This window comes from Silurus meridionalis, chromosome 6 (assembly GCF_014805685.1).
Source record: "Silurus meridionalis isolate SWU-2019-XX chromosome 6, ASM1480568v1, whole genome shotgun sequence".
Lineage (NCBI taxonomy): Eukaryota > Metazoa > Chordata > Actinopteri > Siluriformes > Siluridae > Silurus > Silurus meridionalis.
This window is the reverse complement of record NC_060889.1, coordinates 10,351,656-10,378,250: the sequence shown is the minus strand read 5'-3', so window position 1 is coordinate 10,378,250 and position 26,595 is coordinate 10,351,656. Positions and strand designations below refer to the sequence as shown.

At 41.3% G+C, this 26,595-nt stretch overlaps 2 protein-coding genes across 2 annotated transcripts in view; one reads left to right on the top strand and one right to left on the bottom strand.

Annotated features, from left to right (window-relative positions):
- prkdc (protein kinase, DNA-activated, catalytic subunit) overlaps positions 1-17,333 on the top strand; it is a 55,955-nt gene extending 38,622 nt beyond the window's left edge. Inside the window, 29 exon segments of the mRNA XM_046850915.1 lie at positions 633-833; positions 1,360-1,475; positions 1,565-1,696; positions 1,801-1,980; positions 3,097-3,308; positions 3,426-3,564; positions 4,604-4,792; positions 5,678-5,902; positions 6,200-6,308; positions 6,452-6,554; positions 6,655-6,820; positions 6,989-7,163; positions 7,295-7,479; positions 7,840-8,020; positions 8,258-8,418; positions 8,736-8,947; positions 9,028-9,115; positions 9,226-9,369; positions 9,469-9,598; positions 9,601-9,675; positions 10,931-10,998; positions 11,930-12,150; positions 12,304-12,396; positions 12,551-12,631; positions 12,744-12,815; positions 13,003-13,204; positions 13,315-13,503; positions 15,311-15,450; positions 16,217-17,333. Of these exon segments, the coding sequence (XP_046706871.1) occupies positions 633-833; positions 1,360-1,475; positions 1,565-1,696; positions 1,801-1,980; positions 3,097-3,308; positions 3,426-3,564; positions 4,604-4,792; positions 5,678-5,902; positions 6,200-6,308; positions 6,452-6,554; positions 6,655-6,820; positions 6,989-7,163; positions 7,295-7,479; positions 7,840-8,020; positions 8,258-8,418; positions 8,736-8,947; positions 9,028-9,115; positions 9,226-9,369; positions 9,469-9,598; positions 9,601-9,675; positions 10,931-10,998; positions 11,930-12,150; positions 12,304-12,396; positions 12,551-12,631; positions 12,744-12,815; positions 13,003-13,204; positions 13,315-13,503; positions 15,311-15,450; positions 16,217-16,421 (4,394 nt within the window). The 3' untranslated portion in view covers positions 16,422-17,333.
- Positions 17,334-17,496: 163 nt separating this feature from the next.
- On the bottom strand, positions 17,497-26,246 carry garem (GRB2 associated, regulator of MAPK1). Its single transcript, XM_046850916.1, has 6 exons — positions 25,780-26,246; positions 23,728-23,868; positions 22,761-22,891; positions 21,109-22,287; positions 18,694-18,869; positions 17,497-18,613 (listed from the first exon to the last, which is right to left on the bottom strand). Exons 1-6 carry the CDS (start codon positions 25,898-25,900, stop codon positions 17,806-17,808), a joined length of 2,556 nt encoding a protein of 851 aa, XP_046706872.1. The 5' UTR covers positions 25,901-26,246; the 3' UTR covers positions 17,497-17,805.
- Positions 26,247-26,595: the final 349 nt, after the last annotated feature.

Below are 26,595 nucleotides of genomic sequence, written 5' to 3'. Positions count from 1 at the left end.
CTTGCAAAATAGCAGGGTGTTCAAATACTTATTTTCCTCACTGTATGTATGTGTGTGTGTGTGTGTGTGTGTGAGATACGATTTACCCATTACGATGCAGTTTTGATTTGAATTAACACAATGCGATTTAATGTGATACGATGAAATTAAAAAAATATGATGCTATGCAAATCAATATGGTACAGATAGTTTGGTCCAGACAGACATAAAATCCAAAATGTACTTAATTGCATTCTGAATTCTTCTGCATGGCTCTTTCACAAACAGGCCCTTGTAGTGCAAAAAAAAAAAGAAAGAAGACGAAATAAAACCAGACGTTCTTTTCCTGTTCAGGCTCCTGGAAGATGCAGCTCTACCTCTGCCATGTTAATTTATACTTTATGTGACTCTCAGAACACGCCTCCGTCTCTGTAGTTTTGTGATACCTCATATTCCCGTAGCAGCAGTGGTGCTGAGAGAACGTGCTTGGGAAATCAGTCTACATATAACATATTGTTCACTTTCTAAATAATAAAAGTAATCACATTTATTATAATGATATCAATAATTTTTCACAGACGCAAATATGTTCAAACTTGCCAATGGGAAGTGCTGAATCTTACCATCCCTAATATGGTTGATTTTGCTTACAGGTCGGCGTTCAGCATATAACTGGTTAACTGGAAGTAGTATGGACACACTCGCAGATTACTCCCTGTCTGATTCTGTATCGTCTCTGCTGGTGTTCGAGAAGAAGAGAGCAGAGAGGCCCACAGCCTGGCGAGCCACAGGTGCCAAATTTGGCTCTAAACGACTCACAAACCCTACCGATGAGACAGACAGTCGAAGTACAGGTCAGTTATAGATATTTACAAATCTGAACTCAAACACACACTCAATATTCATTTTAATTCACACATATCCATGTCTAGTGCACCACCCATATTCTGTTATACTTATATGTATTATAACTGTTTCAGTTTCCTCTTCATTGCTGCTGTTGCTGTTATGCACAACAAGTTAACACAACTTGTTGTGCATAACAGCAACAGCAGCAATGAAGAGGAAACTGAAACAGTTTCTTGTTTCTTGTTTACAAGTATATTCTGTTTGTGTATCTATTCTACACAGTCTTGTGTTGTCTGTTTGCACACAATGCACTTTAAGTGGTTAGGCCAAGTTGTTTTAGTGCTTATCTCTGTGTCCTTTATGAAGCTCTATGTTGTTTAATGTAGCACCAGGGTTCTGGAGAAACGTCTTATTTCACTGTAAACTGCCTCAGCTATATAAGGTTAAAAGGGCAATAAAAGCTTCTTGACTTTACTTGAGTACCATAGAATTGTTTATATTACAGTAAAAGAAATGTATATTTACGTACAGCTGAACGGGAAAGACGTGCTGATATCCTAAGACTGAGACGACGGTTCCTGAAGGACAAAGAGAAAGAAAACATAAAGTTTGCCAAGAGGGAAATCCAGTCACAAAGAACTGAAAGGGTAAAAATTAGAACTGAAAACTAATTTGTTGCAGCTATTTGTGACTATGCACCGTTTTAACTGCAGCTCATATTTTCTATGCTGTTCAGGAAAAAAGGGCCACCCAGAAAATACAAAGAGAAGCTCAGGTGACCTTGTATCGTAGCTACAGGGTAGGAGACCTGCCCGACATTCAGATCCAGTATGGCAGTCTAATCGCACCTTTACAAGCCCTTGCACAGGTAAGAACTTAATCAGATTATTAATTTTAAAAAAGCTTCCGATTAAGTAATAATTCTGTATGTGCTCGGAACTGATCATCTTTCTTTTAACTGCACCTTCACAGAGAGACTCCACCCTCGCCAAGCAGCTGTTCAGCTCGCTGTTTTCTGGGGTGCTGGTAGAGATGGAGCAATCCAAGCCTGCTAAAGAGAGGGCGGGAATCCTGAAAAATATATTACAGGACATGAACAACTTCCTGCATAAAAGCACTACATACTTTCCACCTTTTATTGCTTGTGTGCAAGTATGTGGACAGTCTGATTCAGTTTTCATCAGGATTTTATTCTGTATAATTATGTGCTCATTCCACTACAGAAATAACGATATCATTAATTCAGTATATTATAAGTGGGGCATTAGACTTGGCTGCATCTGTGTCAGTTTTTAGCTACTGTAAATACAGATTTAGTTAAATGGGTTTTTTCAATCAAATCTCTAGTTACTGTAACTGTGTACTGTATGTCCTGTGTATAGCATACGAGTAATTAATACTGAAGCAATGCACTGATAAAGTAACAATTTGTGGTTTATATATTTTTATTATTGTTTTATTTAATTGATGCATTACTGCTGAATATATACACTTTATTGCTAAAAGTATTGGGTCACCTGGTCATAAGTTTGGTATGTGATTTTTGAGCATTGCATTCCACATTTAGTCCCAATTTGCTCCTCCACTCTTCTGGGAAGATGTTCCACTAGATTTTGGAGTGAACTTATGGATATTTGTGTTCATCAGCCACAAGGGTGTTACGAAAGGCAGGTACTGATGCAGGTGAGGTGAGGAGGCCTGGGGGTGCAGTCAGAATTCCAATTCATCCCAAAGGTATTCAGTAGGGATGAGATCAGAGCTCTATAGCAGGCCACTCAATAGCTTCCTCTCCAAATCATGTGAGACGGATCTTCAAGAAGCTCACTTTGTGCAAAGGGGCATTTTAGCGCATCCAAAGATGTCCTACACAATTGAGTGCCTCCAGCTTTATGGTAACACTTTGAAAAAGAACTACATATAGCAGAGGTCAAAGGTCAGGACCCAATACTTTTGGCAATAATGTTATATATTTATATATATTGTTATTATATATATATATATATATATATATATATATATATATATATATATATATATATATATATATATATATATATATATATAATATAGCAGAGTAGTATTTACAGTATATTTGCCCAAAAAAAAGCATTAAGGTATTCTTTCATGGTATAAGAGATGTCTATAAACACAAAAACACAGTTGCTATGTGTAATGTGTAGATAAATGTTAGTGTAGTTTGAATCAAGTGCCATTTTTTTTTTAATTATTTATATAAATGTAATAAATATATATTTGATTTCTGTGCAGGACATGTGCTACCAACACTCTGCTCTACTGGATGTGCAGCCTGCCAGTGTCAGTGCCAGCTGTTTGGCCAGTCTGCAGCAGCCCATGGGCATCCTCCTCTTGGAACAGTGCCTCTCACACAGCACCAGTGTGCCCGAGGAACCTCCATCCAAACGGTCACGAGGCAGGAAGGAGCTTCCCCCGGACACAAACCGCTGGATTCATTTAGCCAAGTGAGTTCAGCTGCTCCCCCCCGACTGTGTTGTCTTTTCCAGTTTTTTAAGCCAGTACAGCATATTTGTTTATGATGGTCATCTTTAGAAGTGGAATGAATTGCTCTTGTGTGGCAGGTTGTATCGGTCTTTGGGGGATTATGATGTTGTGAGGGGCATCTTTGGTGGGAAGATGGGAACAAAATCCATTACATGCACTGCACTGCAGTCAGAAGCAAAAGGAGACTATGCCGAGGCAGTAAAGCTTTACAATGAGGTAAAACAAAGTCTGTTTGGTTTAATACTTTTGTGGTGCATTCCTTTATTTTATATAAAAAACTCAAACTATTAGAACTGTGTACACATTATTATATGCACAACTCAAGGCTTTTTTTTTTTTTTTATACATCTTTTCATATTAAGCATCCATTGCAACACATTTAACAGACAAGTGTTCTAAAACTATACTTATTCTGTATTTATATATAATCCTATTATAATATAATTCTCTTGTGGTAACTGCCTCTCATTTTCCTGGCCACTGTCCTGGCTGGCTTACTCACTAGGGATCTGACGCTGCTTTGTAAAAATATCAGTTAGTAAAAGTGATTTATAAATAAAACTGAATTAAACATGATTATGCACTGTCAAGGAGATGATTCTGAATATAAAAAAATACTTAAAATGAGTGACTAAATTTGATATTGTAGCCACTATCTTCATCTCTTGCAATAATATTTGCATATTGTGTAACAGCAAAAAAAAAGGATTTTTGCCAAAATTGGGATTTTTACATGCTCTGACCCAGTCGTCCAGCCGTCAAAATTTGTCTCTTGTCAAACTTGATTAAATTCTGATGCTTGCCCATTTTTCCTGCTTCTAACACGTCAACTTCGAGGACAAAACGTTCACTTGCTGACTAAAACATTCTACCTACTAAGAGGTGAAGAGATGATCAGTGTTATTCACTTCACTGCTCGCAGTTTTCTCCCTTTTTACAATGGATAGTAGCCAAATAGTGGATGTGCAAATAAATGTGGAAGTAACATGTTTTAGTTCAGGAAAGTCAGTACTACATGTGAAGGTTTTTTTTTTTTTTTTTTTTTCCCCCCAAAACTACGCATACACACACACACACACACACACACACACACACACACACATATACATACATACTGATCAAAGCACATTTTCAGCAGTAGGGTTTATTCTATGCTCTGATCTGTATGAGACTTCACCCACATTCTTTGTGATAACTTATTGTCATATCAAATGTCTGCTTTAAACCATCATGGGCCTGTGTTTCTTTGCCTCAGGCACTGAACACAGAGGAGTGGATGGATGGTGAGCCTACAGACACTGAGAAGGATTTCTGGGAAGTAGCAGCTCTGGAGGCCTACAATCACCTGACTGAGTGGAAGTCTTTACAGTACTGTGCTACTGTAAATATAGACAACAGATCCCCCATTAACCTGGACAAGATGTGGGAAGATCCATTTTATCAGGTGAAATTTGTCCGAATGTTATCTAAGCGCAGGTTCTAAAGCAGATTGGGAATTTTGAATTGCACATTGTGTCACAGCTGAACACTCGTTATCCGAAATATTCTGGTACGGAAGAGACCTGCATTTTATTTATTGAAAGTTAATAGATTTGTACACTTCAAAGCAAAAATGTGCAAATGTTAAAATGATTTGCTGCATGCAGGTACCTGATAATCCTTCAAGTCCATGTCATTTTACTGAAGTCAAGGTTATTTCTATAGCACTTTGAACAACAGACATTGTCTCAGGGCGACTGTGGCAAGGAAGAACTCTCTTAGATGTTATGAGGAAGAAACTTTGAGAGGAACCAGATTTAAAAGAGGAACCGATCCTCATTTGGGTGACATCAAGAGTGTGATAGATCCAAGACCAGCTTCTCCATGCCAGAGCCTTTAAACACTCAAAGAGGTCCAATGTCCAAACTCCACATGAGGTGGAATCGAACTGGGAATCGACGTGAATGTGCACCTGATTTACAACATGCATTTTCCTAAGGTTAACCATTACATGTTAGTAATGACAAACGCAAACAAATTCTCAATCCATTATGAGAGAACAAAAGTCTTTTCTAAGTACCTTTTGATAAGCCACTCACACTGTTTGGGAATATCTGTATTTGCTTAAGCAGTTTTGTGCACACCTATGACAACTATACACTGACATGTGACCTGCATGTGCATCTTTTAAATGACATGTTTTTGTGGACACAGAATATTTTTACATTTTATAATAAATAAGACTCAACCTAGAGCCTCTTCCACACAATGCATATAAACGAGACCCTTAGGGTTCATAATGTTGTCAGGCATAAATAACATAACACTACGAACCCTGAATTTCCACCAGGAAACCTACCTACAGCACATGATGCGCAGCATGCTGAAGCAGCTGCAGCTGGGGAAGAGAGACCAGGAACTGCTAAGCTTTGTGGATGCTGCCATGAAGGTGGAACAACGGAAACTGGTGATGGAGACGCACTACAGTCAAGAACTCAGTCTTCTGTACATCTTGCAAGAGGATTATGACCGTGCTAAATATTATGCCAACAACTGCATGCAGGTCTTCATGCAGGTCAGTTTTGGATTTGAATGGAGTTTGATAAACAATGAGGGTTGTCCTGCAACTCTTTAAAAGTCATATAAATACATACACATACTATACATACACACACTATTTAATACACTGTGTGTTCAATATATGATGGCTCTGTTAACATGGTATATACGACACAACTGGTGCAAAATTATAAAAGAAAAACAATTGGGTTACAAAATCTTCTGAGCTTGGCCCACTACATTAGCTTCGGTTGGATAGACACATTTAAGAAAAATGTATGAGCCAAATCCAAAATGCTATTGTATTGTGCAGAACTACTCCAGCATTGATCCTCTACTGAATCGCAGTCGTCTGACCATGCTCCAGTCTGTCCAAGCTCTTACTGAAATTCAGGACTTCCTGCATTACGTCACAGGAGAGGGTGAGCCGCCTTAGAACACTTAATAAAACCATATATCCATATTTGTTGGTAATCAAGATTGATTTGGATGGCTGTTGCTTACATATTAGACTGCAGCTCTTATAACCTCTGTTCTCTTATACCAATGTGCTTCTCTGTACCAGTGTCAGTGGGTTCTTTAAAAAATCTGATCAAGAGATGGACCAGCCGTTACCCCGATGCTAAAATTGACCCAATGAACGTGTGGGATGACATCATTACATCCCGGTGAGTCAGTATGGGACAAAATCAATGAGATTTGCAGTCACAACTTTGCCTTCATACTGGGTTTTGTGTGGGAAATGTAATATATCATCTAATGTTCCAGGTGTTTCTTCCTGGATAAGATCTACGAGAAGCTGTGCTCATCTCCTGCACACAGTATGGAGGTGGATGGAGCAGAGCAGGAGAGCACAGCTGAAGAGTTGGGGGCTCTAGTAAACGAGTGCAAGTTTAATATGAAGCTGAGCATGGCAGATAGTGCCTGGAAACAGGTAATTCAAAATTATACCATGGTCTTCATTTTAGATGTTTTTATTCATATGTTGTAAAAAATGGACCATCAATATTTCCACCAAAACTGTTTTAAAGAATTCATTGATTTTCTTTTATGTATCGGATATGTTGCTTTTTTTTTTTCTTTCCACGATCCTTCACACTAGAACAACTTCTCTGTGGCAACCAAACTGTTAAAAGAGCTTCATAGAGAGGCAAAGGCTGAGAAAAATCGACTAAAGCGATGGGTGCACAGTTTCAGCCGTTTCAGCCAGAGAAGGTGCCAGAGCCAGGGGCCCGCCGAGCAGATCAGCTCCCTGCTCAAGACCGTACCATTGCTGGGTAGAAACTGTTCTGAATTAAGCAGACTTTTGAATTTATAAACAAACTGGATGCTGCTTTTCCAGTCTGGAAATGTGATGGTAAAAAACAAAGACAGCTCTTAGTTTGATTTATGTGTTTGTGTTGTATAGAGGATATTGAGAAGCAAAGTGAAGCCTTCACTGGCAAGATGTTCAGAGACCAGAGGATTCTTCTGGGCACCACCTTTGGTCTTTTGGCTGGTGCTATGCAACGCAGTCCCTCTGTTCTGGATGTCCTCGGAGAAGAAAAAGCACAGAGAGTACTAAAACTTTCTCGGACATCTTCCAGGGACCAGGTAGCTTTTATTGTTGGATTTAGCTGAAATTATTTAGAATGTGCTGCCCCCCCAAACATGAATGCATCAATACACTTATTGTCATGCTGGGCCAGTGAAGTAAAATGATTCAACTGAGGATATTTTTTTTTTTCTTTGCTTTAACATACAGAAATTGAAGGCAATTGTCTGCCTATGACTAGGTGGCAATAGTATGTGAACAGCCAGGGGTTTGCATATGATTGGCCACATATGTATAAAAGTGTGTGCTGTTGCTAAAAATGAATAAACATACTGTATACATTTTATAATTATTTTTAAATTTTTATTATTTCTTGTTTTTCTTATCTGGACCACATTGTTTCTTCTTTTAAACTTTAGGTGGTGGAGGGCCTGCAGGTACGTGCCCTAGAGCTCCTACACAGTGCTGCACACAAGGCTGAGGAGGAGGAGCAGTCATTCAGCCAAAAGCATGCAGACACATTAGGCATTGTGGAGGCCTACATGACTCTTGCTAACTTCTGTGACCGCAGACTGAGGGAGGAAGAGCAAAAAGAAAAGAGTAAATCTTGGATTGCATACCAAAACATTACATTTCTATACATGTTTAATGAACAGTATAACAGCTATAAAATTTAGGGTATTGTTTTGTATTAGATCATGTATAAAATCAGATCACCTGCTGCAGATATTCAGTATCTATTCAACAGAATGACATTTTTCCCAATTATTTGTTCAGCCTCGGATTCCGATATTTTCATAAAAGCGTGTATATTAATGCTCATGGTATTTTTTGCAGTGACCAGTTCTCCGAACATGCAGATTTTACCTGCTCACGTGGTAAAGATGATGCTAAAAGCATTAAAGCTCAACTCTGAGGAAGCCAGACTCAAGTTCCCTCGCTTACTCCAGCTGGTGGAGCTCTACTCTGCAGAAACACTGGACCTGATAACCAAAGAGGTAGATTGACATTTACATTTTTGGATATTGGCAGATACCTTTATCCAGAGTGTCTTACAGCTGAGCAGTTAAGAATTAGTTGCCTTGCTCAAACGCCCAGCAGTGATCGGTTGGTGGTTCGGATATTTAAACCCATGACCTTCTGATCTTATCTACTGAGCTACCACTGCACTACCACAGTTAGAGCTGTAGACTCAACAAACTAACACAAAGCCCAGAAAAAAAAAAAGAAGTGTTGAATTGTTGTTTTAGGCTCAATTATAGTTTGTCATTAAACCTGCCTAAGTTCTAACAGTAGCCATGTTGTCTTTAAATAGGTGGAAAGCGTGCCTTGCTGGCAGCTGATTGGCTGGATCAGTCAGATGATGGCTCTGTTGGACAAGCCAGAGGCGGTGGCGGTGCAGCATGCGGTAGAGGAGATCGCGAAAAACTACCCGCAAGCAATCATCTACCCCTTCATGATAAGCAGTGAAGGTTACACGTTTGAAGAGACTGCTATTGGTCAAAGGAATCAAGAGTTTGTTGAGAAGTATGCTGAACTGGATTGTTCGTGTTTTAATAAATGCATCAACAAGAAACACATTATGTGACCGTTTGTGCGTTTTCTAGGCTCAAGACAACACTGGATAGAGGAGGAGTTTTTCACAAGTTTATTGATGCTCTTCAGCAGCTCACCAACCCTGAAATGCTCTTTAAAGTACTGAACACGTTTTACATGAATTTTGTTAACAAATGCAATCAAGAGAGGCAGTTTTTCATCACTTCTCATCTTTGACCCAACACCATGCCATGATTTCTCTTTTGCAGGATTGGTGGGATGAGGTTAAGAGTCAGTTGGAGAAGCCCAGCATGGACAAGAAAATGATGAGGACACTGTATGAAGAAATGAAAATGTCGCTCTGCAACGCCAAAGACAAAGAGATTGGATCCTTCCGGAAAAAATTCGCCCAGGTTCTCAGTTACAGCTCTCAGCCCAATCGTTAATTCATTGTATGAGTAGGAGTACAAGGTGAAACCTTTACTTTCTGTTGTTGTCTGTGTTTCTAAAAGAAATTCTCCAAAGAAGTGGAGCAGCTTTTTGGCTCGGATGGTTTAAAGCTATATGACAAGCGTAAGGATAAGGAATATATTAGGAAAGTGGAAAATCTGGCATTGTCCATGAGAGGTTTCCAGAAGGAGCCAGGAATCTGAAGGAGTATTCACCCTGGCTCAGTAACTTCAGCGCAGACACACTCGGGAACGAGATTGAGGTGCCAGGTTAGAAGAAATCCATCAGGCTTTTCAAAAAGATCTTCTAATGAAATATGCAATAGAAATTTCCAATATGCAATTAGACATTTTTCCGGATCATATATATATATAATATACTATATTGCCAAAAGTATTCCCTCACCCATCCAAATAATTGAATTCAGGTGTTCCAATCACTTCCATGGTTACAGATGTATAAAATCTAGCACCTGGGCATGCAGGCCCCTTCTACAAACGTTTGTGTGAGAATGGGTCTTTCTCAGGAGCTCAGTGAATTCCAGCATGGACCGTGACAGGATGCCGCCTGTGCAATAAGAAATTTCCTCGAAGTAAATATTCCACAGTCAACTGGAAGTGGTAGTATAACAAAGTGAAAGGCAACATAGTGCACTCCAACTTTCTGCAGAGTCAATAGCTACAGACCTCCAACCTTCATGTGGCCTTCAGATTAGCTGAACAGCGTGTAGAGAGCTTCATGAAATGGGTTTCAATGGTCGAGCAGGCGCATCCATGCCATGCATCACCAAGTGCAACGCAAAGCATCGGATGCAGTGGAGTAAAGTACGCCGCCGCTGGACTCTAGAGCAGTGGAGACGTGTTCTCTGGAGTGACTAATCACGTTTTACTGTCTGGGAATCCGATGGACGAGTCTGGGTTTGGTGGTTGCAAGGAGAACGGTACTTGTCTGACTGCATTGTGCCAAGTGTAAAGTTTAGTGTAGGGAGGGATTATGATGTTGGGCTCGGCCCCTTAGTTCCAGTGGAAGAAACTCTTAATGCTTTAGCATACCAAGACATTTTGGACAATTTCATGCTCCCAACTTTTTGGAATCAGTTTGGGGATGGCCCGTTCCTGTTCCAACATGACTGCGCACCAGACTGCGCGCAAGAACTTGACTGGCCTGCATAGAGTCCTGACCTCAACCCGATAGAACACCTTTGGGATGAATTAGAGCGGAGACTGCGATCCAGACCTTCTCGTCCAACATCAGTGTCTGACCTCACAAATGCGCTTCTGGAAAAATGGTCCCAAGATTCCCATTAACACACTCCTAAACCTTGTGGAACACTTTTCAGAAGAGTTCAACCTGTTTAAGCTGCAAAGGGCCAACATCATATTAAACCCTGTGGATTTAGAATCAGATGTTACTCAAGTTCATTTGCATGTGAAGGCAGATGAGAGTATACTTCTGGCAATATAATGTGTGGGAGTGTGGGTGTGTATAAATATATATATAAGACTTCTTTTCCTCCAAATTTAGGACAGTATGATGGAAGATCCAAGCCTCTCCCTGAGTACCATGCGAAGATTACAGGGTTTGATGAAAGGGTATGTACTTATAAATGGTGGTCTTCATTATTATTTTTTTAAACTAATATTTCATATGTATGTTTTTTCCATTTTAACATTTTCTCATTTACTTGGAAAAGGAAAAACATTGCATTATTTCAAGTAAACACATTGATCCTTTTTCCAGGATCAGGGGCTTATTTCAGTGGTAGGCTTGGGATAAATTTATTAACAATAAAAAAAAAAAATAAAAAAAATTCCTGTGAAAGTCTCTTGTATCATCCATATTATGTGTCAGAGGAATGATGGAGCTCAATTGTATTTACAGGATGCTTTATAATGCCCCCACGTGGTCTCTTAAAGGTATTACACCAGGTAACATGAAAAGAAAATCTAATCTAAAAGCACGAAACAGCTAACAAATAGTAAAGACGTGTAAATCTGAATTGGCATAGAGAAATCATTGATATGTTCACTATAGGCATGGTGATTTATCCCTGAATTGATTTATTTCACTTTGACTGGAGAATAGGCACTTAGTCTATTTACTTTTAAGCCATATTAGAAAATCAATGATGGAGAAAGCGATCCACCTCATTCATCTTTATTACACTAGCTATTGTATTTTACACATGCTTCTTACTCACTGTTGATGACGTGCAACGGATGAGTGTGCGAAAACTCTCTTAAATAATTTAATCTTCATTTAGACAAGCTCCAGAGGCATTTCATCAAGTGTACGTACTTAACCTGACTCCCAGTCGTAGGTTATATGAATCGACCCCCTGCGCTCCAATTAAATTAAAGTCCAAATAATCCACTTTTAGAGATTTGCTAGAGTACAGCAGCAAATTGATTAGAAAGAAAAGAAGTTCTTAACCCCTCTAGACCACATCCAGCTCTGGTGCGAGGTTAACATGAGGCCGAGCCGGCTAAGCGGTATTGATTTTAATTCTATTGTGCACTCAAGGTAAAGGTCATGACTTCCATTCGCCGTCCAAAACGTCTTATCATACGAGGCAACGATGAAAGGGACCATCCGTTCCTGGTGAAGGGCGGTGAGGACCTGCGGCAGGACCAGCGTATCGAGCAGCTCTTCGGAGTCATGAACATCATCCTCAGCCAGGACACAGCCTGCTCACAACGCAGCCTGACACTCCGTACCTACCAGGTTGTTCCAATAACCAGCAGGTAGGAGATCTATGTCTGGATCTTTATACATTTTTTTTAAACGAATGGGAAGCTCCCTTAAGGATTAATTGATTATTAATGGGAAATATATCTTGTGTTTGAGATTTTGATCCCCCTTTAAAAATCTTGTTTGTTGATTTTTTTTGTCTGCAGAATTGGGTTGATAGAGTGGATGGAAAACACCTGCACACTGAAAGAATTCCTGGCCAGCAAAGCAACCGATAAAGAGCAGCAGAACATAACCATGTATGCTCTCTCTATTAATGGCATCGTGATAATTATAGATGGGATTCATTAGCAAACGTTTCGTTTAATTAACACGTATTGATGGATTTACTACTGCACTCGAATTCCCTGATGTACTTACAATTAGTATTGGCTCTTTTGCACCACGTTTCAGGCCCATGCAAATCTACGACTCTTGGCTCAGTAAAATTGCTGGGAGGATTGAGGGAATAAGACGATACGCCGAGACCTACAAGTACGTTATTGCTCGTTTCCCTGCTCCAGTGGTGCCGTAATGTTCTCCTTGGTCTTTCTGTCTGCTGAAAGACTGAGTGCATAACATTGTGTGTGATGTCATTTTACTACAGAAAGGCCAGCCGCAGAGACACTGTAAATAACTTTACACGGATTGAGCAGAGTGTACCAGAGGATCTGCTGAGGTATGCTGCTATAACAGTTCTGTTATTCTCTAATGACTATTTATATTGTGTGGAAAATAAACAGAACGAGGAGCTCAGATGGAGGGAGGCGTGCGGAGAGCCGACTAGTCTTGTTGTTATACAGTACCTGGGTATAATATGTATATGTATGTGACAAAACTGCTGTTTATTTTTCTGTCCCTACCAGACGAGCCTTTGTGAAGATGAGTACAACACCGGAGGCTTTCCTCTCCCTGCGCTCTCATTTTGCCAGCTCTCATGCGCTGCTCTGCATCAGTCAGTGGGTGCTGGGTATCGGAGACCGGCACCTCTCTAACTTCATGATCAATACTGAGACGGGTGGCATGATCGGCATTGATTTCGGGCATGCTTTTGGATCGGCTACTCAGGTTTGCTGCAAGTTTTACTTGCATTTCTCCTGATTGCATTTTCCTTCAGGAACCAGAAGTTTGCATACATGCTGCATTAGGTGTAACTGAAACATTTTTTTTATCTTCAGTTTCTGCCAGTGCCTGAGCTGATGCCATTCCGGCTTACGCGTCAGTTTATAAGTCTGATGAAGCCCATGGCGGAGTCGGGCCTGATCCACAGTGTGATGGTACACTCGCTCCGGGCTTTTAGGGATGAGCCTGACCTCCTCCTCAACACCATGGACGTGTTCGTCAAAGAACCTTCTCTGGACTGGAAGGTATGAGAACGTCACGTGCATCTGAGCAAAAGTAAAAAAATAAATAAAAAATGACATTCTGTGAACGGGGAACGCTGATCCTCACAAGCACCGCTGATTTTTTCTTCCTATCATCACGCTCCTTCCAATGTAGCGCTCTATATAAACTGGGGTAGCATTCAAACTGAATACAGGAAGTCCCTGGCTTACGATGGAGATGCGTTTAGATGACCCCATTGTAGCTTGAAAATCTCGCAAGTCGAGACGTGGCCAAGCCCTCCCAGGAGTATTAAAGATTGGTGATCAGTATGGGGTAGTATACTGTAATTTGTTAATTTACTCTATTGTACTGTATAAACTATAATTTGTATATATACACTCACCGGCCACTTTATTAGGTACACCTGTCGAACTGCCCGTTACCTCAAATTTCTAAACAGCCAATCACATGGCAGCAACTCAGTGCATTTAGGCATGTAGACATGGTCAAGACAACCTGCTGCAGTTCAAACCTAACGTCAGAATGGGGAAGAAAGGTGATTTAAGTGACTTTGAACGTCGCATGGTTGTTGGTGCCAGACGGGCTGGTCTGAGTATTTTAGAAACTGCTGATCTACTGGGATTTTCACACACAACCATCTCTAGGGTTTACAGAGAATGGTCCGAAAAAGAGAAAATATCCAGTGAGCGGCAGTTCCGTGGGTGCAAATGCCTTGATGCCAGAGGAGAATGGCCAGACTGGTTCGAGCTGATAGAGAGGCAACAGTAACTCAAATAACCACTCGTTACAACCGAGGTATGCAGAAGAGCATCTCTGAACGCACAACACGTCGAACCTTGAGGCGGATGGGCTACAGCAGCAGAAGACCACACCGGGTGTCACTCCTGACAGCTAAGAACAGGATATGAGGCTACAATTCACACAGGCTCACCAAAATTTTACAATAAAAGATTGGAAAAAACGTTGCCTGGTCTGACGAGTCTCGATGCAACATTCGGATGGTAGGGTCAGAATTTGGCGTAAACAGCATGAAAGCATGGATTCATCCTGCCTTGTATTAACGATTCAGGCTGGTGGTGGTGGTGGTGTAATGGTGTGGGGGATATTTTCTTGGCACACTTTGGGCCCATTAGTACCAATTGAGCATCGTGTCAACGCCACAGCCTACCTGAGTATTGTTGCTGACCATGTCTATCCCTTTATGACCACAGTGTACCCATCTTCTAATGGCTACTTCCAGCAGGATAACGCGCCATGTCATAAAGCGCGAATCATCTCAGACTGGTTTCTTGAACATGACAATGAGTTCACTGTACTCAAATGGCCTCCACAGTCAACAGATCTCAATCCAATAGAGCACCTTTGAGATGTGGTGGAACGGGAGATTCGCATCATGGATGTGCAGCCGACAAATCTGCAGCAACTGCGTGATGCCATCATGTCAAAATGGACCAAAATCTCTGAGGAATGTTTCCAGTACCTTGTTGAATCTATGCCACGAAGGATTAAGGCAGTTCTGAAGGCAAAAGGGGTCCAACCCGGTACTAGTAAGGTGTACCTAATAAAGTGGCCGGTGTATGTGTGTGTATAGATGGATATATATATTTTTTTAATACTATAATACTTCCTAGCTGGGTTTTTATAATATTATATAATATATATACACACATAGTTTATACAGTACAATAGAGTAAATTATTAACAAAATACAGTATACTACCCCATACTGATCACCAATCTTTAATACTCCTGGGTGGGCTTGGCCACGTCTAAATCTTACTACCAAACTTCCCAGGTTCATAAGTCTCTTTCTCCTAATCTCTTTAGAATTTTGCACTAAAGCAGCTTAAGAAAGGAGGCACCTGGACTGAGAGTGTAGATACCACCGAGATCAACTGGTACCCTCTACAAAAGATCAACTTCGCGCGCAGGAAGCTAGAGGGCGCTAACCCCTCGGTTATAACCAGGTAAGCCGGGCTCCGTTACAGCACTTTGGATAATGGTTCACTACATTGGATTTAACCGTTTAGCTTTTGTATGCAAAAGGTAATTTCATTTCAGTGGGAAGCATCAGACACTTTACATCCCAGATGACTTTTTTTTCCCCAAATGAACTTTCCAGTCAACTTTATCCTTTTACACAAAGCTGTAAATCCAATAAGGAGTACTGTAGATATATCTTTCCTTCACAGCACAGCAGACTCATAATGATGAAAATAATTGTACTAAAACTGTACTATTTTTGGCATTAAACACTAAGGGGTTTGTATGAGAAGTAACTGGGGGAACCACACAGGAACATCTGTAAATCCAAACTTCTAAAATACCTTTTGCACCCTTATTGCACCATAAAGGCTGTTCCCTGGTTAGTGGTTAGGATGCGGCGCTCTCACCGCTGCGGCCCGGGTTCGATCCCCGGGCAGGGAACCAACCCCAGCCATTAGGTTTGCACAAGCCAGTGCACTCTTAGTGCCAAGCCCGGATAAATGGTTGTGTTAGGAAGGGCATCCAGCGTAATAACGTGTCAAATCAAACATGCGGATCATGAATACGGATGATCTGCTGTGGCGACCCCTAATGGGAGAAGCCGAAGTATTGCACTATAAAGGCTAAATTTTTGCATTAAAATCCCAAACGCACAGGTAGGAATGTTGTACTGATTGCATTTGGAATTTGCCATGCTAAAAATTAAATTAGGAGTATTTTAGTAATAACTGATATTTTCTCCATTAGTGAGGAACTGCGTCTCGGCTTCGAGAAGGACCCCGCGTTTAAAGGCATGCTGGAGGTGGCTAGAGGAACCACGGAACACAATATCCGTGCTCGGCTTGGAGAGACAGACCTGAGTGTGGAAGAGCAGGTGAACTGTCTTATTGACCAGGCGACAGATGCCAATATACTTGGCAGGACCTTCACTGGCTGGGAACCCTGGATGTAAGGAGCTTTACATATACTGTAGTGTCAATTTCGATCCGTTATACTAGAGTTCTGGATGAAATGTCAACAATCCTGTGATTACAATGTGGTGGTTCACCTTTGTAGTGAATGTTTTTTATTATTGAGATATAATAATTGGTCTCTATGTTGGTGAAGGAAGAGATCAGGGTACTGGAGTTCCACACCAAAATGGCACTGTGTGCAAAATGAAGGTTTGGAATGAATATCTGAATAATGATCCTGATTTACTTCCAACTTAAAAATGCTGTAACTGATTGGCCACTGACGCACGATCTCTAACGAACAACCAAACACTTTACACAACTGTCCAGCTCTAAAAACTAATTAGGAATTTCAACAAAAGGAACAAAACCTTCATGTTCTCCATGTTAATTATGTAACAGGAAGATATGTCGTTAGCTTGAAAGAGTGTGAGGTAATCCGATTGGCAGTGATGGCAAAGTTTAGCTGCAACTTCCTGTTTTGCTTTTGTCAACATTATATAAAAGAGCAAAAGAAAATAAAGGGTGCAGAGAAACAGATAGACATCTAAAAAAAAAAAAAACTAAAGTGCATTTAGCGATGGCACGTCATGTTGGAATTCTGATGTTTTTATGCTAATAGCTCCGAGATTCAACTCTGAGCTGTTCATAACCTTATAATTAAGAGGTTTGCATCCTGCATATACAGCATTTTTTTTCTGGGTCATCCTCATGCTGTATCATTGCATTGTGCATGTGGTATGTTTCTGGAGAGTGGAGGTGGTTACCGACATGCATCACATGTTTAAATGGCAAAAGAAATTGCTTGGTGATGCATGGCTGAAAAAGATTACTCGTGGTTCCCTAAAATCAGAGGACCAACAATATTTGTTTTACTGTTATTCATTAAAGAAAATAATTGTGCAAAAGAAGCCTGTTGAATTACATGTGTGTCCATATACCTCCAGCAATTGCGTCCAATCTAATGCATACAAGACGTGTTACGGTTGTGTCTGCTATTCTGTCTAAATAGAGAACTGTATTAAAGGTCACCATTTCTACAGATGTTCATCCAAACAGGCTTAAAGGCAGGACTGGGTTTAAACAAAATATATTCATATTTTGAAAGGCTTTGGTTTTGCAAAATATGAAGTGTGTTGTGCAGGTACCATAAGGTCAGAGAAAGAGATTACATAGAGACAAGGGTACAGGTCAAGACGCAGGAAGTTAATACACGAAGCACCCTATATTCCATTCATACATATATATTCTACAAACCAGTAAATTCATTACAAGGTTTCAGACTGTGCATAGCGTATAGATACAAAACAGTCGACCGCAATACTGAAGGCTGTAGTGTTATGTAGCGTATTGGTTTGGGTTTTTTTTTTTCTTTGCTCAAGTTTACATTTTGGGCCTCCAGCCACCGATAAACTGCATGAGTTTTTTGACCTGGAGTTTGCTCAGCTTAAAGTCCTCAGACAGAATCTCTTCTGTTAACTGCAAAAGCAAATTGCCATCGATTTTCTCTCGAACAAACAACCCGACCACGTCCTCTGACATACCAATAAAACGTAGTGATTTGGACACCTCTTCTATGGAAAGGCCTGAGAGGTTGTTTGGTGGTTGCCATTGTAGTTCTACAGCAGAAGGACAGGACAGTGGAGTTCCCTGATTCACTCTGTCCACCTGATGTTGTGTAGTGTCGTCGCCTGCCACGTTTGCTGATGCACATTCCTTGTCTTTTTTTGCGTCACTGGGTTTGGGGGTTCTTGGTGGCAAAATAGGGCAGGATCTGCTCTGTTTAGTGTTGCATTCCTCAATGGGCTTTTCATGATACATATCCAGGGTATAGCTAGTCGATTTAGTACAAAACTGGGCTGGCTGTTGAGCCTTTGTAGCTGTAGTGCTCCTCTCTCCTCTGTCAAAGTCAAAGAGGCCTGAGGGACAAGTCTTAGGGGTTCCAGGGGTCCTTTTCCTCGGGTAGCTGGAGTAACTGCGGCAATGCACTGAGGAGAAGTCCTCGGTTTTGTGGAAATCAGGCCCGCAGAAGTCGTTTGGCCAGGAGAGACGTGACAGAGCAGTGTCGGTGGAGGGGCCGAGGCAGGGGGGTGGTTTGGTGCTTTTGTTGCCGTCCGTTCGAATCCAGTTGCATGGGTAACATGCATTGTTCTGTTCCTCCGTCTCTTTTAAGGACTCACTCTCTCCTCCTCTGCAAAAATGAATACCAAAAAAAAAGTTTATTATTGAGCAATTCAAATACATTCCGGATTAGTTGTGATTAATACTCACATGTTGTGCAGACCAGAAGAGTAGTAAGACAGCGTAGGGCTCGGGGAACGCGTATCTGGCTGCCGTGGTTTTGTGGGTGGATATGGCACCGGGATGCTGCTGGAGCTCTGGGCCGTCTGTTTGGAACTCCTCGGAGGAATTGGAGGAGCGTTTAATAACCGACACTCCTCCTTCACCTGTGGGGATCAGGGTTAATAAGTCATAACTGGTTGAAAATTAAATCTCACAGCTTTTAAGCAATAGCATTCTTTTTCATGATAAAAGGGTTTGACTTTGGAGGAAAGTGGTGTGTGGAATGGTTTGAAAAGTCTGAACACTGATCCTGGTTGAACTTTAATGGAACTCTGCATATAGACTGGTCATTGCACACATTCATTCAGGTCTCAACTGGCCTGTTTCTATTACTGCCTGACGACATGCTTTAAGCTGCGCTTACGATTGTATGCACGCTGCTAGGTGACATTTCTGTTTTTAGTTTTGCCATAAGTAGAACACCATCCTTCATCCCTCACCCTGGCATTAATGGTGTAAAAAAGGCTTTACGAGGACATCAGAAAGTCTGGATAATTTGCGGTTTCTTGGCTAATATTGTTTTGTCTATTATTGGCCATTTACCAGTTCTAGCCCTGGAGCCAGCCATCTCCACACACACACACACACACACACACACACACACACACACACACACACACACACACACACACACACACACACACACACACAGCCCTGCCTTTTCTTTTTAACTTCAGAGCATGCTATGTTACAGAGCAGCTAAAACACATTAAAATGAATCGCTATCTGCATATACACAGAGGTCCATGACTGGCTATGACCAGATGATTGTGTTACTGTGGACCATCTATTCTTAATATTAAATTGTATCAGTAGATACAGTCTAACTGAACATAGTCATTTCCATTTGGTTTTCCTCTTGTTTCAGTTTATCTTGTTAATAAATCACTTTTTTTTTTTATATATTAACATTGGACTTTTTTTTTTTTTTTTGAGTATGTATTTATGGCTCAGGATGTCAGGATACAGATCATGGATTCTGAAATCAATTAGTTTTAATGTGTACTTTTTGCTAGTCACAGTAAATAAAACTTCTAGATTAAACATGCGTGTCCAGTGCACACTCAAGCTGTTATCAAAGTGTCATGAATGAACTCATTTGATGGAACAGGTTTTCGGAGGAACCTAGAAATCCGTAGGAGAAACTTTATTCTAACCAAGGCTGAAAAGTGAAAGGCAGGATGAGTATATTTGGAAATAAGTCCATGTTGAAAGACTCACTACATTAACATGCCAGGGAGCTTCTCCTGAGTTGTTCTTTTCTTTCGCTCTTGTTGGCTGGAGAACGTTGAGGACTTGCTCTACGAGGTATGTATGACCTTTGGTATATAGTTCTATCATAGCGCTGTTGAACTGTTCAATAAGACTACTTATAACTACATGCTTATAAGCATCTCACAGCTACAAAATAATCTGATCATGTAGATTAGGCTCTGGTTTACTGATCGGAAGGTCTGTGGTTCAGGCCCCGGGATATCGTCTAGCTGATGCATTTGGGGCTCTTGAGCAAGGCCCTTAACTGTGCTTCAGGGGTAACATGGCGGACCCTGCGCTCTGGCCCCAGCTCCCTAAAATACTGTAAAATACATGTGACATGTATAAAGCACCTTTCTTTCTTACCTTATCATTTTGTTATAGAACAGCCTTTCTCTGATGGAGACTTAATAATTAACTGTAAAACAAAACCCTTTCCCCCCAGGTAGAAAAATGTAATAAATGGTGCTTTATGTGAGGAATTTTTATTTTAATATATTACTCATCATTCTGTGTAACACCTAGAGGTAAAACCATTCCTTTATTTTTTTCCACCTGGGGGAAAGTGTTCAATAAAAGAGGTTTTGTTTTACAGTTAATTATTAAGTCTTATTAGCTTCATCTGAGAAAAAAAGACGACATAACATGCCCATAATATTAAAAGGTAACTAAAACTTTTGTCGTTTTTTTTAATAAACAAAAATAATCATCGCTGCGTGCATCTTTATATTTTATTCCCTACTTTCACTAACATCCTGCGACGTTAACGATACGTTGGTACGTGTCCTCAAGCAATAATTTGCCGAGTACCTGTTTGTTTTTTTCTCCAAATGACCGACTAAAGGTCAAACATAATGTTGACAATTTAAATCATGAATATCTGTATGTGTATTTTGACAACACAAAGCACCAGGAACAAGATTATCACTCTTTATATGCCACTATAATGCAGTGTCCCTTCGACAGATTTCTAATACAGGACAATGTCACAAACCATGACGCAAGGTTACGTCCACATGCTTATTGTTCTGAACATTTAATGTTACATGGTTACTTTTTTTTTTTATTTAACAAGGAAGTTTTACTCACAGCTTCAGATTTTGGAGGCACAGGGGGTGGAGGTAGACTGATGTCAGCACTGAGGAAGGCAGCACTTGTGGAACCCACAGTGGGGTATGGCAGACAAGGCGGGCAGCTGGAGATACTAACGTTTCCTCGGACCGCCTCCTGCTCGTGCGCAGGACTGTGCGCCTGTGTGTGGTCCAACCACAGTTCCTCGTACGGCAGATCCGCTTTACAAGGACCAGATGAACTGTCTAGCAGCTCTGGAAATGGATAATCCGCATCTGGTGCTTCCGGAGGCACGAACTCGCCGTAGAGGCTAACGCAACCCTGCAGATTCACCTCGCTGTTGCCATGTAGATTGTTCCCATAGACACAGACGGATAGTCGGTGGAATGACTGCGTGAGCTCGTCCCGGGCTGAGCTGAGTGAACTGGGCAGATGTGCAGGGCAGCCATTGGTGCCAACTCCACCTCCGTTTCCAGTCCCGACCGTGCATCCGGTTCCACTGGTGCCTTTCTTGGGACTCTTGGAATCCTCAGGCCAGTCGGCCCTCACGTCACGAACTGCTCTCGAGTAGTTGTCGATATCGAACTGTTCCTGGCAGTACGCAAACCAGCGATGGACTACACTTTCCAGCCATGCCTCTCCGTGCAGCAGGCCTTCGGGTACCAGCAAGCGAGGCATCGCTGTGGCAACATGCAACGGAAAGTGTACAGGCAGCACAGCGTTGGGGCGAAGTACACAGCACACCACCACCGTCTTAGTACGCACATTGACTAGCTTGTATCTGTGACCCTCTCGGATCGGGTGCAGGTCATGCGGGTTGCGCGGCGGACACGCGGGCACAGTCACGTTGACGGGCAGCCGCGTCTTCTCCACGATGGCGCGAATGCTGTGCTCGCCTTCCTGCATCTGTAGCTCCAAGGGCGAGCATGTGCTGAAGCGTCCACGGCATTGGAACGGCAGGCTCACACTCTCGTTCGTGCGGTGATTCATGCAGATGAGACACGGCATCTTGCCCCGCCCTGGACGAGCGATCGAGTTCAGCTTCCCGATGCGCCTGAAGATGGTGTTCAGGCGTGATTTCTCTCTCGAGGTTTTTGCGTACAGGATCTCAGCTTGACCCATCAGCGTCAACTCGTCTCCCGTGTTCAGGGTGATGTTGTACACCTCGGTTTCCTCGTTGCATTCTCCTGACGCCATCTGTGGGGGGGGGACACACGCTAGCATTAGAAACGGAAACTTAGTTTCAAACGGAATCTACATAAACGTAGGCATTCTAAATATTTTTTCTATCAGCAGAAATTAAGAGGCAACCACAGACAACACAAATATAACCTTTCACTCGAAGACAAATGGGACTATGCAGACTGGACAAGGCAATGGCATTGTGAATTCAGCTCCAAAGACAATGAACAGTTTGTTTCCGATTCAATGGCCCACTTGCCATGTTGTTAAAATGCTGCCGGTCAAGATCGGGATTAATAGAGCACAAGAAATAGATTGCGTATTATGCGCCTTATAAATAACAAACCCAATAAGGAACAGTATTACATGTCTTCTGGCATTTCAATGACAAGTGATTAGAAACTATGCTAACAGAAGTTAAAACAAAGGGAATAAAAACATGTAGGTAGAAAACCGAAAGAAAGCAAAGAAAAAACAAACATACCTACCTTAACATTGAATGTTATTTCCTCCATGACATACACTCGTTCAGGAAAAGCTTTGGCCACTTCCTCCACGCTGTTGAAATACTGCACCGGCTCTTTAATATCTCGGTCCTGCTCCAGCAGTTTGAATTGACCTGCGCAATAAACAATAAAATTCATAAATAAATCCTTTCTGCCTTCTACGTCCACACAAACTGAGGTAGCTAATCAATAGCTTTCTGAAGTAGTCCTTGATTGTTTAACGTTTTTGCTGCCGAGTCATCTAGACTTGAACTTATGAAGCAAGTATCTTCTAGATTGCTGTTATCCAATTAATATTGACTTTGTGAAGATAAGAATAAACTCAACACTGAGTGCATGTTTAGTGACTTTTCTGCTCAGGTTTCTCTCAGACAGGTCAAGTTGCAAAAACATTCCTCCTTGTTGATTTATTTATTTATTTTTTTGAGGAAAGGCAAAACAGAGATTGGATACAAAGGACACATCAACACTGCCAGATGCCAACAGGGACTTATTCCAGTATTCAACATTTATCATGAGTGAAAGGTTATACAGCATTACTGGGGTTTAAATCATAACAGGGTTAATTTTATCTCTACATATTAAACTCCTTTCTTCACATTTAATTATAGACAACTGAATACGTCGGCAATCGTTCGATGCCTTACCTTAGCGTTGAAGTACTTTAATAACCTTCTAATAGTTACATCAATACAGTGAGAGCCATTAGAAAATTGCCTGCCAGCACTAAACTGATGGGAAATGCCATAGATGGATGAATGGGTAGATAAATAGATAGATAGAAGAACCTGCTGGTCCGGTTCCTCATTTAGATCATCTCGTTGCTTTTTTTTCTTGTTGTGAATATTACACCACAAACATTGCTTCATATCGCAACTCGTTCCATGAAAGAAGGGATTGCACAGTTAAGAGTAACAGCCAGAAAAGAACAAGTGCAGCACAGCCTCACCCTCATAATGGACCGGGATCTCGATTTTCGGCCCAATGACATAATGGCCCTCCTCCAGGCTATGAGCGGTGATCGTGGTCCACTGCCGACACGAATGAATCAAGAGGTAGTCGTTTTCTCTTAGCCCTTCCACAGATTCCCCTGGAGAGAATGACAGTCCTATCACTTTATCTACAACAACATGGAAATGGGACACTGTATCGTATCAGCACCGGAAGGTATTAAGAACAGAGACTGTACAGTGCATTTAAGGACATTATCCTAACCTCCTAACCAAAAAAAAGGTACTTGGCAGTATATCACACGAACACTGTACCTTTAGGGGCTTTATTACAGTCATTAGCTGGTCGGTAAGGATGGAAAAAAGAATTGATTCTTAGACGCACCAAGTAATCTGACCTGTAGACAGGCTTATGCGTCATTTATTTCCCTTTCATATTTTAAACACTATACGGCAGAATTTTCTGCGTGGTCAGAAAAGCCCCCTTTTCCAAATAACAATACCAACTTGCTTTAATATGACCGTCGTATGTTTTAGTTATTAATGGCGGATTTACTAACTACTGAATCCTGATCAGGGTCACGCTGGAGTAATACACCCAAGACATAATGCCAGTCCATTGCACAGAACCACACACAAAGTGGTCCCTCAGAACACATTACGTTCTTATGCTGTAAGAATTTTCACACAGCCCTTATTCTACACCTCAGTGAAATTCATCTGGACATTACACCAGTGAGTTGGGTTTATTGTTTAATAATAAACATAGTTTAAAATGTCGGTCCTGAACATTCCCGTGAATTTTGAGATAATACGCAACTTGCTGATCGATAGGTTCAAAACGAACCGTGAATTATCAGGGGGTTTGACCGTACACACAGACCAAGCATAATCTTATCCTTCTGGGATGTTTCTGGGAGGAAACCAGTGCAGATGATCTGCAAGGTGGTGATGATACCTGCTGCACCACCTCTGGATTGCTCAACATTTTATTGTATTATTTATTTTATGACACTTTATTTAAGCACAAATCTTTCCCACCAGTATGTCTGGCGATTTATTGCCATTCTATTATGGTTACCAGTCCGTCTAACGTTACCTGAAAAGCTTTTGGTAAGTGAGTAATATTTCACACCAGAAACACATTCTTCATGAGCTCTGATATCAGCAAAGCCTAAATATGTCAAGGACAGTGAGGTGCCAGTGCTCTCAGGTCCTTGTTAATCATTAAACATTAAGTGTGTGTCCACATAAGAGTAAAAAAAAGTGTGTTTACTATATGAGCTCTGTCCCAAATGTTGCTAATCCCAAAATCTATTACATGTACAGAGAGTGATCAGAGGGCATATACCAACCACTCCACCAAGTCTTAAAGTAACCATATTTAAAGTAAATACGTGTTTTGTTTATTTTAACTATGTGAACTATATCCATTTATTTATTCAACAATCTAAAACTATACACAAGACTATGCTAATTAAATGAATAAGGTATGAAAAGCTTTATATAAGATTTTCTAGCTCGGTTTTATATATGAAGCAGGCAATGGATTAAACATTTATTTGATTTCCTCACACACACACACACAGTTTGCTAACCAGTCGCGTTTGTCCTGCAGTAGCTAACAAACTCCTTGCAAAAACTGCAGTTCAGTGCCATACAGCTGACTCTTTGCAGCTAGGCTAGCTCACACGTATTAGCACTATTTTTTATATATTTATTTAAGAATATAAAAGGGGCTAGCTAGCAAAAAAACCCTGTTCCCCAAATTATACCCTGTTGTAGCTCACCACTGGAAGCGTAGGCGATAATAATAACAATATTCCCAAACTAGCCAGAATACATGCTAATGCTAACGCTAGCTGCCTGGCTAATAGTTGGAATTCCATCTGAGTAACATTGCCACCCACGCGCTGCTCTGCTGCGGAGTTTTATTATTTATTTTTTTAAACATATAAAACTATTTTGAAAGAAAATTCATCAGAACAAATGGGAGAAAAGCTTACACATAGTGTTTTTTGTATTAATTATTATTAATAAATCCAACTTACCGTTGTCCAGTTTTACAATCTGGGGCAGTCTGTAGGCGCTCACCAGGCGGTCCAGAGGCAGAGTTGTCGTGCTCCATGTTACATCTTTGAGACTGTTGTAGAGCATCGAGCCGAGGTCCATGTTAGCGCGCTAACACACACCCGCGTCGTCAACCCACCGCCGCGTTCATCAGCACGCAGAGCGCCGCTTCGTTGCATGGAGAGAACAAACTACAACAACACAAACGCTCCTCGGCGTGCTGCTCTCGCTCACTTAAACACAGCCATGCTCACTGCTCACGCACTGCAGCCACTCTGTGTGTGTGTGTGTGTGTGTGTGTGTTTACACTGACAGGAAATGCCATGTATCCCTGACCACAGAGCTCCAAGCCCCGTACAGGCCATTTCCTCTTCCCAGCTACTCCATGACGTTCCCTGGGCAACAATCACCCTGGAACCTGATTGGCCCGATCACTAAGTCAAAGCCTCAACCCACACATGATCAAAGGATATGCTAAATACATTAGTAATAATTTTGGGGAAAGGCACTTTTTTCCTATTAAAATTGAGGAAAGTGATAGCTCAGTGGTTACCGAGAGAACGGAAGATCGAGTATACCCCGGTATTGCCAAGCTGGCACTCTTGGGACCCTTGAGCAAGGCCCTTAACCAGTGCTCAAATTGAGTCAAGTCTAATGGGGGATTGATGTGTAATGCATATATATTTTACAAAAATAATCTTGGGGGGACACCTAAGTCTATCTATACTTGTCATGGGGGGTCCCTAATGCCTTATGGGGGGTCCTGGATCCCCCCATTCGAACACTGCCCTTAACCC

Excerpts from the sequence above, each read along its gene's own strand:
- garem (XM_046850916.1), bottom strand. The coding sequence starts at position 25,900 with ATGGACCTCGGCTCGATGCTCTACAACAGTCTCAAAGATGTAACATGG. Across the intron at positions 22,288-22,760 it reads AAATAACATTCAATGTTAAG|ATGGCGTCAGGAGAATGCAA; the intron begins GTAGGTATGTTT and ends CCCCCCCCACAG. Across the intron at positions 18,614-18,693 it reads TCTTCTGGTCTGCACAACAT|AGGAGGAGAGAGTGAGTCCT; the intron begins GTGAGTATTAAT and ends TCATTTTTGCAG.